An 18,683-nucleotide genomic window follows, 5' to 3' on the forward strand; every position below is an offset into this window, starting at 1 on the left:
GGCGTTCCCGGACGGGCCCGCCCCGTCCCCCCCCACGTGACCCCGCGCCGTTGGCGGCGCGCGCGTGGAGCGGTGTTTTGTAACCTCCCCCCGCCTCCTCCCGCCCCCCGCCCGCGCCGAGCCCGGAGCCCGTCCCGGCGTCCGGAGCGGGAGCGCCACACCCCCTTCGCCGCAGCCGCGCAGCCGATGGCAGCGTCGTCTCCTGCCGCCACCGTGGGCTCGGAGCTGCCGCCGGAGCCGGGCGGCAGCGGGGGCCCTGGCGAGGGAGCGGACGAAGAGCGGGAGCTGCTGCTGGCGCGGCTGGTGCCCGCGAGCCGCCTGAAGGAAGCGGTGGGCGCGTCTCTGGCGTCGCTGTGCCTCGGCCCCTTCGGCGGAGCCCAGCGCCTCGGGACCCTCGTGGACTGCCTGGTGCTGAACTACCGCCTGCGGCAGGGGCCGGGCCGGGGCCGGGAGCGCGGGGCCGAGGGGCCGCTGCGCTGCTGCGGCTGCGGGAGGTTCCTGGGCGAGCCGGTGACCGTCCCGTGCGGGCACACCTATTGCCGCCGCTGCCTCCGCAGGGAGCTGCGGGCCCGCTGCCGCCGCTGCCGGGACTGGCTGCTGCCGGCGGGGGGCACCAGCACGGCCGCGGCCCCGCTGCGCACCAGCGTCGTCCTCAACCGGCTGGCGGAGAAGTGGTTCCCGGGCGAGTGCGAGAGGGCGAGGGCCGGGACTCGCCTGGAGGAGCTGCTGACCCAGAGCCGCTTCCGAGAGGCGCTGGGCGCCGTCAACCAGGCTCTGCGAGCAGGTAAGGCTGGGGGGAGCGCTCCCTTTCTCCGCCCATGCCGCCCGCCGCTGCCGCCCGTGTCCCGGCGGGACCGGGACGGGCTAGTAGCCCGGGGCGGCAGGCTCGGGGGGCTGGGGGTGTGGTGGAGTAGGTGGATGTGCCCTTTTCCCTGAGAGCGGGACCGTGAGAGATCGACACGGGCCGGTGAAGAGCGCCCGAAGTTTTCTCGAGTTTGAAGGGATTCGAGGAACCTCTCCACTGGGAGAGCGGAGTGGAGGGGACGTGCGGCTGCCCGGCCCTTGGTTGAGCGCCCAGCCTGGTGGTGGGGTACACCTGCTTCTGCTCGCTCCAGAGGTGCGGGGGAGCGTCCCGCGTGGGCTCCGTCCTGTCTCCCCCCGCACGCTGCTGTTGGACTTGTTTACAGAGGAGTCCGTGGGCTCTGCTTCGTTTTGTGTTGGGTAATCGCTGTGCGCGGGCAAAGAGAAATTCCGTTGTTGTATTTAACCTTGTTTCCTGAGAGAGAGACCTATTTTCAGTCTTAAGTGTCACCAAGACAATTCCCAGCAGGCCGGGCTGAGTTGCATAAGCAGACAGGCACGGAGGGGGACAGGTTGTGTAATGGCAGTGACATCATAGGTGGGTGTGGTTGGAGTTTTATATAGTGTTGAAGAGGGTCCAAAGAGGGGAGGTAGAGGCACGCTTTTGGGCTATCCTGTATCTGTCGCAGTATATGTGTCTGGCTGGTACCATGGACTCTTAAGATACACTCAAATTTTCAAAGTTTACTCTTTGTAGAGAGAGTCACATTTTTTTATGATTGATACACCTAGAAGGATCCAGTGAGAGATTCCTTCATTGTTTAATATGACTATGGATTTTAACACCTGGTGACATGGGAGGTTCTGTTATGAATTATACCAGGATTTTTTTTCTGTTCAGTAATTTAGAAATTATATTTTTACAGATGAAGTGTATTACGTTTATACAGTTGTCTGCAGTGAAGGAAAAAAAACAAAAGCTTGCATAAGTCTAATCCTTCCAATCTGTTCTGGGGAGATACATTGGGTCTAGTTCCAGAATAAACTGTTCTCAATGTAGGTGGGATTAAGTCGGAGATCTGTTTTATATGCTTTTCAGCAACCTAATTTTAAGGGGTTCAGTTTTGGCTATTGATTCTACTTTATTTGCCAGGGTGTTTCCAAAGTGTAGGATAGAGGATGGATTTTAAATCTTGAAACTGTAAGATACAGACTTCTTCCTGAAGTGCAGCTTTGACTCATACAGGTCACAAAGAAATCTCAGTAGTTTTCAGGGTAAAACTTATTCCAGTCATATGTTCAATCATAAGTTTGCAGGGCTCCTGTTTCATGTTTTAAAACTGCTTCGAAAGAATAAAATAGTAAAATAATTACACAGTTTTTGTTAATTTTTCTTTTATGGATTTAGGAATATTATTTAGATTTTTTGGGGGAAAAAATTTTGATTATTCTTTATGTGAATCTACATTTTTCATTTTGGCTTCAAAATGGGTTTAAAATTTGATTATACTTACAAGCTGTGATGCTTATTCAAAATTTTATTATTCAAATTCAGTATATGTGCTAGAATTAAGTGCTACAAGCTCAGTTTAAGGTCCATTGTGCAGTTATTTCCTGTGTCTCCAGTCCTGAGAATTATCAGTATTCTGGAAAAGATACTGAAGAACTTTGGGAGTCAGAGTGCAGACGTATGTTAAATGTGAATTTAGAACTGTGGATTCACAACTACAAACTGAAGATGATTCCAGGCCAATAGATAAATTAATACTGCTGGTATACTTTCCATCTTCCTTCAGACCATGAATTTTGGGGACTCTTAGACATGGAAAAGATGTAGCATAGGAATTGTGTTAATGTTTAAAATCATTCATGTTCCGTTTCAGCATTTCCTTACTGCTGCTTCATCTGTTTCATTTTAATGCACATAGTTAAAAAGTTGTGATAAACATAAATCTGATGTCCTAAGTAAGGCATTGATGCTAAACCTCTACTCAAATGGCATCTTTTCATAACATTCTTCTGTTTCTGAAACATCTGAAAGAGTCGTATTTGCCATTGTTCAAAAGTGACTTTAAGAAACCATAAGGAATGTTAACATTCACATAGTTAGTATATTCCTTGCAGGAGTTGAAATGAAATAGCTTAGTTAAAGGAGATCTCTTGAATTAAAATACAAGTGCGGCTTGCCTTTGATCAAGTGTCCTGAAACACACCACTAATGGGTTGATCTTGGTCTGACTCTCACTCGTTCCTTCTGGAGTGGACATCAGGAGATCTGTTGAGCAATCAGTCTCCTGTTTAAGCAGAACAAATAGTGTGATCAGAGCAATTTGCTTAAGGTTTTGTACAGCTGGATCATGAAAACCTACAGGCTGACAATTTCACAGCCTCTCTGGGTGACCTGCTCAGAGGTTAATTATCCTCATAGTGAAAAATCTTTTCCTTATTTCGAGTCTTAACTGCCATTGTTTTCATTTATAACCATTGTCTCTTTTGTTTTTTCACTGCATACTTCAGTAGAGTCTTCTAGGTAACCCACTTTTGGATTCTGAAAAGCTGTTGTGCTCTCCCAACGCTTTCAGTAGTTACTTTCTGCTAAATGAGCCCAGTTCTTTTGAATCTTTCTTAAGGGTTGTCCAGCTCTGATTATTAGGGTGGCCCTGTAGTACTGTGTTAATAAATACTGTGTACTAAAGTATTTCTACATAGTGTTTTTGATGTTCATATCTTTTATTTTGAAGAATTTGGCGTATTATTGGCAAAAAAAATTGGCTTTTTTTTGTTAAAATAATTTGTCTTTGGGATGCTAGAAGTGAGTGATTTCTGTATTTGCAATATATTTGGTCACTGCAATTGGAAGTTCAAGAACTAGTTATGTTTCTGCTATCTTTGAGCCAAAGATTGAAAATTAGCTTGCATCCTCTCTTTAGCTGAAAAACATTAAAATATATGCTGAAACATTGCAAAATTGTTTTTTCATTGTAACAAAGCCTAGAAATTAAATTGTGGTTAAAAAATTTGATATATAAATTTAGATTAAAACCGAGAATTGTTTAGGTTGGAAAAAACCTCTCAGATTATTAAGTCCAACCACTAGTCCAGCACTGCTGAGTCTATCGCTAGACCATGTCCCTAAGTGCCATATCTATATATCTTTTAAATCCCACGAGGGATGGTGTCTCCACCACTGCTGTGGGCAGTCTGTTCCCATGCTTTACAATCCTCTCAGTGAAAAAATATTCCCTGATACCCCTACAAAATCTCCCTTGACACCATTTCCTCTCATTATATTGCTTGTTACCTGGGAGAAGAGACAGCCAACCCCCCCATAACTGTCTACAACCTCCTTTCAGGTAGTTGTAAAGAGTGATAAGGTCCCACCTGAGACTTCTTTTCTCCAAGCTAAACTCAACCTTTCTTCATCAGCTTGTGCTCTAGACCCTTTACCATCTCCATTGCCCTTCCCTGGACTCACTCCAGCACCTTAATGTCCTTCTTGTAGTGATGGGCCCAGAACTGGGCACAGGATTGAAGGTGTGACCTCACCAGTGCTGAGTACAGGGGGACAATCACTGTCCTGATCCTGCTGGCCACGCTAATCCTTGTACAGGACAGTCTGTCTTTGGCTTTCTTTGCCACCTGAGCACATGCTGGCTTGTATTTGGCTGCTGTCAAACAGCATTCCCAGGTCTTTTGCCACTGAGCAGCTTTTTAGCCACTTCTAGCCCAGCCTGCAGGACCTGTCACTTGGCGTTGCTGAACCTCATACCAATAGCCTTGACCCATTGATTGAGTCTGTGCAGATCCCCCTGCAGGGGCTTCCTGCCCTCCAGCAGGTCAACACTCCCTCCCGCCCGTCTTGTGTCATTTGTGAACTTTTGGTGCACTCGATCCCCTTGTCTAGATGGTGGATGAAGATACATAAAGGACTGGCCCCAATACTAAGCCTTGAGGAACGTTACTAGAAATCATCTACCTTTGGTCTTCTGAATATTCAGACCCAGTTTGTCATATTTATTGATCATTGAATGACTGTTTGTATGTTCAGCAGTAGAGTTGGGATCTCGGCTAAACTTTGTTTTGTACTAGTTCAGTTGGAATCGTGCTTTTCTCTTGGGGGAAAAAAAGTGGGTAAAATGCCCACCTGCTGTAGACTTGAACTCACATTTTAATCTTTGAACTAGTCCTCAATTTTCCCCCTAGGAAAAAAGGCTTGGAGTTCCTCAGGTCATGTTCTGCACTTGAAAGTCTGAAATAGATGAGCTTCCTCTGATTCCCTGCGAATAGGCAGCTTATCAGAGAACAAAGACCTGCACTTACTGCTGCCTCTGAACAAAGGAGTTTGATTTGCTTCTAGCTCGGTTGGACACCAAAGAGTCAAATACAGCACAAAAAACTATCTGAAGAGTTTAATCTGGGCTCTCACCTTGCTAGACTATAGCAGTCACAAAACATAGCCACAGGAAACCAGGCTTCAGAGTTGTTCTGCTTGCAGCATTAGTGTTTTACTCAGACAAAGAGAGTTTCCCAGACTTCAGTTAAAGCAACCATTTTATTATGTGGAATGAGAAAATGAAACAAACCAGCTTTGGCAATATTTATGTTTGAGGGGGAACCATCAACTCAAAAGAAAGACAAATGAGGAAGACACTCTAGTTTTGGCTAAATGAATTCTTCTCTGATTTTCTTAACCCTTTCTTTTACATAAGGTATTTTTACATGTAGCATTGTGAACCTAAATACAAAGCAGTGTGTTGCAGTCTATGGGAACATTGGCCAGTATACGTTCTAACTGTAGAGCCGGCTAATGTTGGAAATTTATGGGAAGTTATACTGGACATCTAGAATAAAATAAGAATATTAAATGGAAATTATAGCCTCCAAGAAAGCCTTTTTTGAAACAAACTTAAAAAACTATTTGATTTTAGTATTGTTTACAGTAGACCAGCCTTTGCCTAGTTTATCTCATTAAACGAAAACCAGGTCTGTTCTGAAAAACAAGATCAAAACAGCGTTCTGGCATTTTTTCCAAGCAGCAACTGCAATTAGTTGTGTTACAACACCGTAATTTTAGTGGCAAGGAGATGGATGCTCTTCCCATTTAGAGGTTGCTGTACTGAAAGTACAAAATACTAGATGTTGGACATGGGAACTTGTCCTTACTTGACACATTCTGCTTTTTTCCCCACTCTAGAAGTTGCGCTACTACAGCTCCTTACAACAGGACTGCCAGCTGGTGCTAAAGGCTTTCTGGAATTGGCTGTTTTTATCACATAGTGATAAGGCTGGTTCTGGTACCTCCCAGATGGATGCCACTGTGAAAGTGGCATCTCCAGCCACAGTCAGAAGGGGTCGGGCACTATAAAAACAAATTGCAGTCTGCAGAAAAACTTGGGTATTCGAAAGCAAACTTTGAAATACTTAGGTTTATAATGCAAGTGTGGTGAATTCTCAGGTTTCTGTGGTTTTAATTGGATATACTGTAAAGGTAAAGTTTACTTAGTCCTCAACTTTTGTTGTCCCAGCAGTACTGAGCAGTGTTTTGTGAGCCTCTGTGTTCAATATTTCAAAATAAATTTTCTTGATGCTGCAAGATATGTCAGGATCCAAAATGTCTTCCTTCCCTTACAAGACATGAACTGGGAATCACTGCCACTTTTGTTAGCCAAACACTAGGGAGTGAAGGAGAAGGTACTCCACTAATTTTGGAAGTATTGTACAAAAAATTGTAATTATGACATATCCCTATGAAAGTAAATTTAATTAAAAATTACAAAATTCTGATTTTTAAAAGATTTTACCTAATTTCTGTCTGCAGATTCCAGTGACTTGATGCTAAGAATTTACAGAGCTGAGTCATATGTTGGCCTCCAAGAATATAAAACAGCCATAGAAGATCTAAATTTTGTTATTTCCAAAATGCCAAATTGGCCAGAGGTAAGTTGGTATAAATTCATAATTTTTCAATATTGTGTTTGTAAAATTAATAACTTCCAAATGATAATTGCATCCATTTAAAAACCTAAGCCAGCTACTTTAAATGTTGTCTCTTAAGACATGCAAAATGCTAAAAGTCATGTTTAAAATAGTTAACTCCTATGAGACAGGCTCCTGATGAGCATGGCAGGTTAGGGCTGTTTGAGAAATACAGTGAGAGTTGGAATAGTTCATGGTGATGTAACCTGTAGCAGCTGGGGTTTGGGGCTTGTTTTGTTGAGTTGTTAATTTTTGTTAACTGAGAGACACTTTGCTGTTTTAGCTTGAAAAGTTTTTCTTCAAAAAGCCTAAATAAACTCAGTGGGAACTGAGCTTTGCAAGTAATACGGGCAGCTGGGGAGTCTGTGGTCTTCAGAGTGCATGTTGCTGCACTGTCTAAACTCTGAACTCAGCAGGAGCAGCAAGATCTTGCCACACAAGGGGAGATAACTGCAGTTGTCTTGGTTTCTCCTGTGTTCAGCAATTCTGTGGCTACTGCAAATTCATAAAGCCTCCTGCTTTTGAGCTCTGTGTTGACAGTACTGTCTACTTTTTTCTGTATGTTTGGAAAGAAGCATCACTTCACTTCAGTGAGCTTGGTTTGATGGATGGATTCCTGTAACAATCCTTACCTCTGTAGGAAAGTAAACTATCTGTAAGAGGACTAGCAAGCTTCCTTTCTTCAGAATTCATCTTAAAGGAAGCTGCCCAAATCCATCAAAGAGGATGTGTGTCCTCATCTGGCAGTCTTGTTGAACAGATGTTGCTGTTCATACTGTCAGTCATTCGTAGAAACTATTCAGGGCTTTGGTAGAGTAATTTTTCGTTTAGTTTGTTTGGTTTGTTTGTTTGGTTTGTTTTTGTTTTGTTTCTTAAGTTTAGTTTCTGGCCCATTATCCAAATTCCTATGTGCAAATAGATATTGTTTTAACCTTTTTTTGATACCTGTTGGTTTTATCTAACTTTTTCTATTACTGTCAGTGCAACTTCTAAGAGTTAAGTTCTCAGTTCCAATGTCATCTACTTTTGAGTAGGCTCAGCAAAATCCAGCAGTCTTTCTTCCCTCTTTTTTTTCTTTGAAGAAATCAGTACACAGATTTTTTTTTTTTTTTCCTACCTGGTGTCCAGTGTTCAAGCATAACATATAGTTGAAAGAAAGAAGCAATTAATTCTGAGAGTGCCTTGTTTGTTTTAAGAATATAGGTTGAGATGTATGTAAGGAGTGAACAGTTGTGTGGATTGTTTTACTTGTATTCACCGTTCTGAAGGCTGGAACCATAAGGCTTTTAATGAAAGAGAGGGCAAAAAAATATCCTGTAAGCTGTTGTATGAGGGTATGTAGTAATTTGCATTTGCTGTCCCTCTTCTTCCTCTCCAAAGGCTCACAGAATAGGGAAATTTAGAGATATGAATTCAGCACTAGTGAGGTTTTTAACCCTTTATACAAGACAAAACAAGTTAACTGGAAGAAGACTCACACCAGCCTATCCCATGACTCTTTTCAAACACTGTAATGGATGTGAGTTTGACAAAGGTTATGGATCACACACACTGTGCGCTGTTCAAATTTGTTAAAGCTGCATTCTTTCTGTCATGGCAGGTTCTAACTTTGACACTGTTGCAATGCCTGTAAGATCAATACTGCAGTTCTCCCTATTCTCTACAAATGTCTTAGTGGTATCTGTTTCTCAGGTCTACTTTCAGAAAGGAAAAGTTCTGCAAGACTCTGGCTTTGTAGGAGATGCCTTACAACTGTTTCTACAGTGCTTAGCCCTTGACGAGGACTTTCTTCCAGCCAAGCTAGAAGTAGAAAAGGTAATTTTATTTATGATACTGGATTCCCATCTCTGACTTGTCTCCTTTATGAAACTTCCATTGTGACAGTCTTTGGCCATCTAAAATCTTCACTACATACAGAAAATATTGAGGTGGCAGATTCCTTTTAAGATATTTCTTAAATCATACTATATTGAAGGGTTAATCCCAACGTACACATTTTACATACATCTTGAAAAGTACATGTGCATTTGAAGTTACTAAGTGAATATGTAGAAAATTGGAAAGCAGGCAACAAGTGAAATTTTCCAAGTTGAAGCCCTCTGTGCCCAGAGCACAACAGGTTTTTTTCAGTGATAATAAAAATTTACATTGAAAAAGCTGCATAATACTGAATTGATAACATCTAACTCTGTTTGACTTGTAGTAGAAAAGACTTCTAGATAAATTTGTTTTTTAGCAATGTAGGTATGTAGGTTTCTGTTTGTTTACAACTCTGCCTTCATAGTTACTGCTTGAATAAAGATCTGTTCATGAGAATAACTTCATGTAGATTACCTTCTTAGTTTTTGATATGTAAATTTATAACAAAGGTATGTCTGGATTCTTTTTCATCATTATTAACATTGAGCTGTTTTTCCTAGATATTATGTGATGTTTTGTCACCAGAGAAGTTAGGTGAAAGTCTGAAGGAATCTGCTTGGAATTCACCCCATATTAGAAATAAACCTTTTATACTTGGTTCTGAAGTGACTGCATCTTACTGCAATTTACAGCTTTGTCCTCCACAGGTAATAAAAATTCTACAGTAACTTCTGTCTTTGACTAATGTGTATACATCAGATGTACTGATACCCTGATTTGTCACACTTTCCAGCGTAAATACTGATTTTATGTAATTGGCTAAATTGAAGGAAATGAAGCGTGGTTTGGGAGTAATTTGTTTTCATTTGTAGTGTTAAAACTCCGCATTCTACTTCACTAGAATGAGTAATAAATACAGTATTAGAAGTTTGGTAATAGGGACTTCAAAAAAAAAAGGAGAAATGCAATTTTTCAATTTTTTTAAGCAGATGAAATACAATTTTTGTTTTGTTTGAAGTGGGTGAATATTTCTGAATTGTTAATGCTAAGCAAATTTGAGCAGTGTGTTGACTTAGAAACTTTTCTAGTTAACTAATAGGTCCCACTAACTGTGAGTATCAGTTTGGCTTATAGATCTTTGCAGTCACATCTCACATACTTAGATTTGTGTTACTCTTATGATATAGTTTGGTTCATCTTATTGTTACAGAGTTTAGGAGGATCAGATGTACTGGAGCCTGTGAGTGGAGGCTTAAGTCGTGCACAGTCTGCCCATGCTCTTAACTCAACAAAAGACCTTGCCAAGGAAGATGGCTTAAAGAGAGTGTCTTCTGAACCCCTTCTCTCTGGTCAAGGAAAGGGTGCTTTGTTAAAAAGAAAGCTTTCCTTTTCAGAACAGGATACAGTAATATGTGAAGATGGAAGAAACAAACACAAAAAGCAAGGAGGTAAATAGTCACTTACTGCACTTACTGTGAAATTTAAAGTATTTACTGCCTTTTGCCTTTGTTTGAAGAAGTATCTTGTTCTGCTTTTCCTTAGAAAGTACAAAAAGGGACATGACAATGGCTTTTGGAACAATCCCAGGGGATTTGATTGATGTATCAGATTTTGAGTGCTCTCTATGTATGAGGTAATTTTTTCTCCTTGCTTCAATATTAGTTACAGATGCTTGGCTGCATATCTGTTGCATGTACAAACTGAGGTACTTGTAAGTTGTTACGAGTTCTGATATCAGTCAATAATATGCAGCTTTTCACTATCCCTGTGCTTAAATGTGTATTTAAATGTCACTTACTACAACACTATATACTGTAGGACTATTTTAATCAAGCTGCCCTTTTAGTTAAACTTGGCAGTGTTAACTGGTCACCATCAAAGGACAGGATCTTCGGTGGTTAAATGTTAGGGGTTCTTCAGTCAATAAAACTTATTTTGGGAAGGTTAGTGTTTAGAAGCATAGCCTTGTATTGTGAACCTGTATTTGTCTGGGAGACATAGATGCTTCTGAATGTTAGTCTACTTAAATGTAGCTGATGTTGTATTTGAAAACTCTCATTGAATAACCTTGATTTTCAGAATAAATACCATAAAACTTGTTGTGCATACGAAACTATTCATAGTTATGTTATTAATATGTAATACTGCTGTTAAAACAACCCAGTTTCTCAAAGAATCACGTTCTGAATCTCTGTGTAGGGAGACCAAAATCTTTGTATTTTGGGCTAAATATTTAGTTACCTAGAGTTTTGGAATGTGTCCAACTTCATCAGAAAACAAAACAGTGAGTGTTGCAGTAAATGGAAACAAACTGCACTATAGAGGAAAAAGTAGAATAAGGAGAACTTGGGACTAATTGTTTCTTTACTTTGTTATAGTATAACTACTCTTAAAAATTCAAGAGATTAATCACATTTTTAGAAAAACACGCACTGGCCATGACATCTAACTTCTGATAATTTTGTTTCAGGCTATTCTTTGAGCCGGTAACAACCCCTTGTGGACATACTTTTTGCAAAGGTTGTTTGGAACGGTGTTTAGATCATGCTCCGCAGTGTCCACTCTGTAAGGAGAGCTTGAAAGAGGTATTGTTTCTCAGTAAAGCTCACAAACACAAATACTGGATAGTTTTAAATGCTGTTTCACTTGAACCCAACAACCTGGATTTGCCTGGACTATGGGTTACTGCTGGAATGGAAAAGGGTCTCAGGGTCTTATAAGTTTTATGTTTCTGTGACCATTTACTTCAGTGGTGTAATTCAATCCTACATATTTGTAAACTTTGGTATCTATTCAGTTAAACTTCTCTGTGATTTCTATACAATTCTCTTATTGGTATTGCTGTATATCCTGGAAAATCAGTTCTGTCTCTGGTAAGCATAGAGATACAAACTGAGTTAGACATTCAAACTGTCAGACACTAAGAACTTACACAGCAGATCTAATTTTCAAATACTAGAGTATAATTAGGTTTTAATTAATGAGGTATAAAAACTTCAGAGTATAAGTTTCATTAGTTTTGTCACATTTCATAGATGATGTTTTTATTTTAAAAAGCTGCATTTTCTCAGTCCTTTTGTTAAGATACATGAAAAGATTTTTTTTTAATTGTTTACAGTACCTTGCAAGCAGAAAATACAGTATCACAGAACTGCTGGAAGAATTAATAATGAAATACTTGTCTGATGAATTATTTGAGAGAAAAAGAATTCATGCTGAAGAAACTGCAGAACACTCCAAGTAAGCTTCTTGTCTTGAAAAACATGAGAAATTAGTATGGAAATAATTTTTTAAATGTTTTATTATTTTTATAGTCATTAATTGTGGTATATTATGGGTGCAAGGAGTATGAAGCTTGTCCAGGTCCCTCTGGATATCGTCCCATCCTTCAGTTGTCAACCACAGCACTCATCTTGGGGTCATCAGCAAATTTGCTGAGGGTGCAGTGGATTCCTTTGTCTGTGTCATTAGTGAAGACATGAAACAGTGCTGGTCCCAGTATGGACCCCTGAGGGACACTGCTGGTCACTGGGACTCTGACCCATGGACCTCTACCCTCTGGGTGCAACCATCCAACCCTTTATTATCCATTTAACAGCCCACCCATCAAATTCATCTCTCTCCAATTTGGAGAGGACACTGAGGGGGGAGCTCTTTACAGAATTGCAGATAAAATGACATCTGTAGCCCTTCCCTTGTAACTCCATCATAGAAAGTCACTAGGTTGGTCAGGCCGGGTTGGATGAGGCTCTGAGTAACCTGATCTAGTGGAAGGTATCCCTGCCCACGGCAGAGAGGTTGGAACTAGATGATCTTTAAGGTTTCTTCCAACCTAGGCTGTTCTATGATTCCATGAAACATGTTTTCCCTCCCTTTCCTCTTTCTGCGTGCACTGTCAGGGAACTTTGGCTTTAGCTTTGCTGCTGTTAATGAAATTGTCTTCAATTGACTGCAGAGTCTCAGAGACTTTAATTTCTTGCAAAGCAATTAATGATAAACATTTATCTTATACAGATAGACGTAATAAAAAAAAAAAAGTTGGGATTTTTTTGTAAACACGTTTATCTCACAGAGAGTTGTTCAACAGAGCATCATGTATTGTAGATGTGAATGTTGGTAGACTGTTTAACACTACAGCTCATGCAACTTATTTAACAGAATCCATCCAGTAGAATTACATTTTATAGTCTGAAAGGGATTAAAATTAAATACCCGGTAATGTTTTCATGATAACTTGATTGTATCTACTATCAGCTATACATACTTGATAAAATAGGATTTTAAAATACTATGGTTTTCAGTTATGCCTGCTGAGGCATATTGCAAGGTTCAAATTCTACACTGGGTTGCATCTTGTGATCTGAAGTCACTCCTTGAAAATAAACTAAATGGTGTCCTAGCTACTATGTAGTTACTAGTACATCTTTTTACTTCCAGGAAAACTGTGTCTCTGAGGGTTGAATTGCTTTTATAGCTCAAAATAAAGCAAAAATTAAAAAGCAGCTGACATCCCCACCCCAAGACAGAGCCCTTCATTCACTGACTAGGTACTCACTACCTAGATAACAGTGAGTCTTACTGTCCAGTATGTATGCAAACAATTACATAGGTATTCAGCCACTGTTACTGATGTGTGATTTTATCATTCATTAAAGTTTCTACAACATATTTTGACTTTGAAAAGAGTGCTTTATGACCTCAAACATAGCAGATATACTGGAAAAAAATCATTGTCTTGCCATAGCTCAATGTTCAGATTTTGAAGGCATACGTTTCTTTTTATGTTCTCTTAAAGTTTGACCAAGAATGTTCCAATGTTTGTTTGCACTATGGCATATCCTACTGTGCCTTGTCCTCTACATGTATTTGAGCCAAGATACCGACTCATGATTCGCAGGAGTATGGAAACTGGAACGAAACAGTTTGGGATGTGCATAAGTGATTCTCAGAATGGGTAAGTTCATGTCCTAAGCTTCCATCTCTTTTGCCATTTTAATTACAAAAAACGTCTTTTCAGAAGTGTGTAATTGCATTACTGACAAGGTCTCTTTTTAGTTTTGCAGATTATGGTTGCATGCTGCAAATTAGGAATGTTCATTTTCTGCCTGATGGACGCTCTGTTGTTGATACAATTGGCGGAAAGAGATTTAGAGTTTTACGGAGAGGGATGAAAGATGGTTACTGCACTGCAGACATTGAATATTTGGAAGATGTTAAGGTATCCAGAATGATGTCTAAATACTTACTAGTATTAATAGATCAAGATTTTTGCTTGATTTGTTCTTGAAAGCTCTCTTTCAGATTTTTAGATCCCTAGAAACTAGCTTCATTTTTTTTATTACTGTAAAAGAAATAAGAAAACCATCATTTTTGTTTCAATAATAGTTTGAAGCTGTAACGTTAAAAATATCACAATACTTCTTTACCATTCAGTCAATAGCAGTCAGGGTTACAAAGAACACCAGAAATGTATCTAAACAGAGTTGAAATTGAGGGTTTTTTGATTTTAACTTAAACCCCTTAATTGTTTCTTTACCACTAATCATATTTTCATAACTTTCCTCCTTCAGGTTGCTGATGAAGAACTAAAGAAATTGAGAGAGCTTCATAATTTCGTTTACAATCAGGCCTGCAGTTGGTTCCAAAACTTAAGAAACAAATTTCGCACTCAAATTCTTCAGCACTTTGGACCAATGCCTGACAGGGAGGAAAATATACAGGTGAGACATCATTTAATATTCATTATTAGATGCTTATTTCTAAAAATAAAAGCCCTATAACCAACTGCTAAGTATTAAAAAAAAAACCCTCACACTTTTTCCTCAAGCTTCAAAGACAATAAGGCTTGGACCTTGTTTTTCTTACAATGAGCAATAAAAAGCAATTCTGTCACTGGTCAGCACTTTCTCCAGAAAAGGATGATATGCTGATGTGGAAATAAAACCAGTAAACTGAAAATTTTAAGTTCCAGTACCATTTAAACTTGTAGTTTGTGTAAAGCTGTTAGAATTCAAAGGGAAAAAGCTCTCTATTTTCTCCCTGTGAAGGTAAAGAAACTAAATCTGCCACGTGCAGGCAGTTACCTTTGTCAAAGAGGCAATTGCAAATAACATTTTCCTCCTTTCTGGGTTAATGCCGTAAACTGCTGCAGCTGCTAGCATTTGACACATATTTCTTAAGAAACTAGCTGCAGCAATCTATCTTGATAGTTATTATAAACAGTTAATGAAGGTGAGATCCAGAGGGAGTGGAGGCTGTAGAAAATAAACATTCAAAAATACGTAAGATTTGCTTTTCAGAGCGGAGTTTTATGTGAACTGGGATCTTAGGGGAGCTTGTCCCTCACCCATCTGCTACATACTACTATGAAACTGTATTTACTTGTGGTTGGGGGAGACAGAGAGACAACACCACATGGAAGCTGGTGTGCCAAAGGGAGCTTTAATGGCATGCACAGCTCTTGTATAGGTTATTCAAAACTCTCCATGTTGGAACTTGATTGGCTCAGGTTTGGTTCCCCAGCCACTGGCCAATAGCTGCCTGCTTACGTTCTCATCAGGGAGTGTCTGGCACCCGCTCTCTGCAGCCAGATCCCTCTTCCTCTCAGTGTCCTCTCTAGGCTTACCAGGTTAAAGTCAGGAGCCTATGAGGCTCACAGTCCAGCTGTTTGCCATCATAGTTCCCCCTTTCTGTGTTTAAAATATAAAAGCCATGTTTATTATCCCTCTGTGGGGACCTTTGCAGAAAGGACAGCAAACATGGTACAAGGAGAATTAATTCTTCACTAAACTTGGCCCACCTCATCTTTCTAGCTATTGGTGTGCCTTATCAAAATTTTTATGATCATGTCTAGTAGTTTTCAAAGGCACAATTTCACTGGGTGTCATGCTGCAGGCTAATTATTTATAACTTCCACTTGAACGAGTGACAAACCAACTTGAAAACTATCAGAGGTAGCATTTCCTTTTGGTAGTAGTGTCCTTAAAGTGTCCGACTCTTGAGGTCACAGGTGAATTGTCATTCCAAAGGTTTTAGATTTTTATCTGGCTGGTGCAGTGGGTTGTTCTGGTTGCTGTTCTGCGGTGTCTGCTGTGGGGCCATCAGGGAGGAGCTGTTGGTTGCAGTCCCAAGCAGAGCGCAGAGCAGGTCAGACACTGAGCAAGACCCATCCAATTCTGGCATCTGTGGAAGTACTTGTCACTTGGAGGCACGGGTACTCAAGGTTTTAAGGGCTTTCTCCTGTGTTAGTGATGAGGTCCCATACCAACACCTTAGGTTTAGGTAACTTGGACATCATTAAAGGACTGTAATGATAAGAAATTATTTCACATGATAGGGTTTTGGGAGTTTTGCAATATTGTTAGATGGTTTAAAGTATACAGGGCTTTGGCCACCCTATTCTATGGGGTCTCACCACATTAACCTATCGAGGGGGGGGGCTGTAGGTGCTGTAGAGGCCAGTGCATGAAGTCAGAGGGGATTTCTAGAACAATTTAATAAAAATAGATTTAAAACAGCATACTAGGAAAGAGGAATATTTGTGCAAAACCAGAATAATCAGCAGGGTAGCAATACTATGCATATGTGCCTGAGATTTATAATGGGACAGAAATGTGTCAGCTGTGTGGTAATGGCTGCAGGCGAGGAAATGTTATCGTGGAGTGTACCACTACCAGTAACAATTTCTCAAATCATTTGAGGTGCTTAATATTCTCTGCAGTAGTAGGACCTCTACTGAGGAGTATTAAGTCCAGTTCAAGGCCTGACATCTAATGGTTGTTGTTGGTAATTAAAGTACAGGAAAAAGTTAGAGTTTTAACTGCTTAGAAGAAACTAAATAAAGTAGTCCTGCTCTGTCTAGAAGGTAGTGAGAAAGGGAGTGGAATTGGGAGGTGACAGAGAAGTCCATCAAATAAAGGTAATTATAATGAAAACATTAGGCTTCAAGAATATTTGAGCCTTAAGAACAGCATGATAAGTATTAGATTTAATTTTTTTTTAGAGGTTTGTCACTGGGTGGCTGTCCTCTACTTAGCCCTTTTCCCAAGGAATCTGAGCTTCCTATGTTGTCTTAAAAATAATTGCTTTATACAGCAAATAATTGCTTTATAAAGGTTAGTTTAAGTGTACTTTGCTTGACTTCTCAGTTAAAGAGAAGAGATCCTTTCAGCACTCTTCTGATCTCATAGATCTGGAATTCTCTAGTTAGTATCAAACTTTAAAGTAGTCTTGGTCACTGATGACTTTGTATTTTGATGTCTTCATGGTAGTCAACTATGTGACATTGGTTATTGGTAACCAGCTTATGTTTTATTTCTAGGCAATGCCCAATGGTCCTGCTTGGTGTTGGTGGCTTCTAGCTGTTCTCCCCGTAGACCCCAGATACCAGCTCTCAGTTCTCTCCATGATGTCTTTAAAAGACCGACTGATAAAAATCCAACATATACTCACCTATTTTTCTAGAGACCAGTCCAAGTGACTAACCGCCTGGGTCTTCCTGAAAAGTTACTCTGTTCTGGTTGTAGTAGCAGCTGGAATTTTTGCTGCCTTTGCACATCTAGCACTGGTTTGAGAAGTGTGATGGAACTGTTTTTTCTCTCCACCCTCCTGGCTTCCTGAACCCCTGGTTCATTGGATGCACACTTTCTTCAACTATGAGAGAAGACCACTGACTATTGCACAAAGTCAATCCAGCTAGATACGTTTTCACATTATCTACATTAAAATTTGCACTATGTAGAAAATAACCTTTTTGAGACTTGATTGTTTTAGGAATTGACTTTCCTAAGCTGTGGAAGTGCAGGACTTAAGGCTGACAGTCCAAGTTTACAACATTGAGGAGGTAATAAAAGTTTTGCAAATGTTTGCCTCAAACAACTGTTTTTTTGCTGTTTGCACAAATATTTGAAATATAGTATTGAATGTCACAGTTGGATATTACTCTTGTTTAACTAACTTGACCATGAATATGGCACAGATTTTTTTAAGTTATCTTGTAAATGTATGCATTACAAAACAGGTGACATGAACTGTATGCTGAACTGAGAGCCAACTTTAAGGAACAAATGCAGAAAAAAAAGGTACTTCTGTCTAAAAATACTTAAAACTGTGAATATGGTTTACATACCTAGGCCTGTATATTTTAAAGAGGAAACTGAAATCTAAATGCTAGTACCAGTTACATTTCTACTGGGCTTTTCAGGCTGATCTTCCAGAGCACACACTTAGTTTGTAGAGCTTAGAAGAAGAAATGTTAAGTGTGCGCGTGCGTGTGTCTATCGGGGATTGTGCATCCAGGATTCAAAAGCTTAAAGTTTTATTTGAACTTTTTAAGTTGGTGCAAATGTGAGTTCTATGCCTTATTCATATAAATAGTAGAGCACACTGCAGTGGCAAGGTTAGCATCATGCTGCCAATAGGTACTTTTTGTAATTAAAGGTTTGCATATTTGTGAATATGTCTGATACTGGCTTTCTTGTATGTAAATCATTTGTAAAATATTTCTTAAATCTTGCTTTTGCTAATATATTTAATTTTCAATAAAAGCTAAAAATTTGTAATATTTTTAACTTTGTCAGAAACTTAAAATCACTTTCCTTTTCCATATGCTTCTATTCTGGGATCTTAAGTAAATCCAGAAGCTGCTGTTTAACCTATGTTAGGGTTGTGAGCACTTCATGACATAAACTGGTATGTTCATAACCTGTCTCAGACTGATTATTGGTCAGACAAGTTTTTCCTTGCGTCCTGCTTTTATTTCTACTTTATTTAAATCAGGTATGAAGTCTGCATTTTGCAAAACTTAAAAGTTGTAGGAAACTGTCCCTGCAAAGCAGTGAGGTATTTCACTGATTTGCTAGTCAGATACTCTACCCTTGTTCTCTCCTGGAGTGCAAGGCTGGAGAAGTTACAGGGTCACCTTCCAATATCATTTTCTATCTAGGATAAATTTCCCCTTTAGGATATGACTGAAGTCCTGGGTGAATATTTGGAAAGCTTTATTTGCATAATAAAAAAAAAGGAATCCTCTGTTTTTTCCATTTCTG

General features: G+C 39.9%; 1 protein-coding gene across 1 annotated transcript; it reads left to right on the forward strand.

The window, feature by feature from the left end:
- The first annotated feature begins 51 nt into the window (after positions 1–51).
- LONRF1 (LON peptidase N-terminal domain and ring finger 1) lies at positions 52–18,339 on the forward strand. The gene is made up of 12 exons (XM_041402530.1): positions 52–784; positions 6,620–6,738; positions 8,470–8,592; positions 9,198–9,344; positions 9,848–10,085; positions 10,180–10,270; positions 11,108–11,222; positions 11,756–11,877; positions 13,433–13,591; positions 13,693–13,855; positions 14,208–14,357; positions 16,958–18,339. Exons 1-12 carry the CDS (start codon positions 187–189, stop codon positions 17,114–17,116), a joined length of 2,184 nt encoding a protein of 727 aa, XP_041258464.1. The 5' UTR covers positions 52–186; the 3' UTR covers positions 17,117–18,339.
- Positions 18,340–18,683: the final 344 nt, after the last annotated feature.

Source organism: Onychostruthus taczanowskii, unplaced genomic scaffold (genome assembly GCF_017590055.1).
Source record: "Onychostruthus taczanowskii isolate IOZ18803 unplaced genomic scaffold, ASM1759005v1 scaffold2, whole genome shotgun sequence".
Classification (NCBI taxonomy): Eukaryota; Metazoa; Chordata; class Aves; order Passeriformes; family Passeridae; genus Onychostruthus; species Onychostruthus taczanowskii.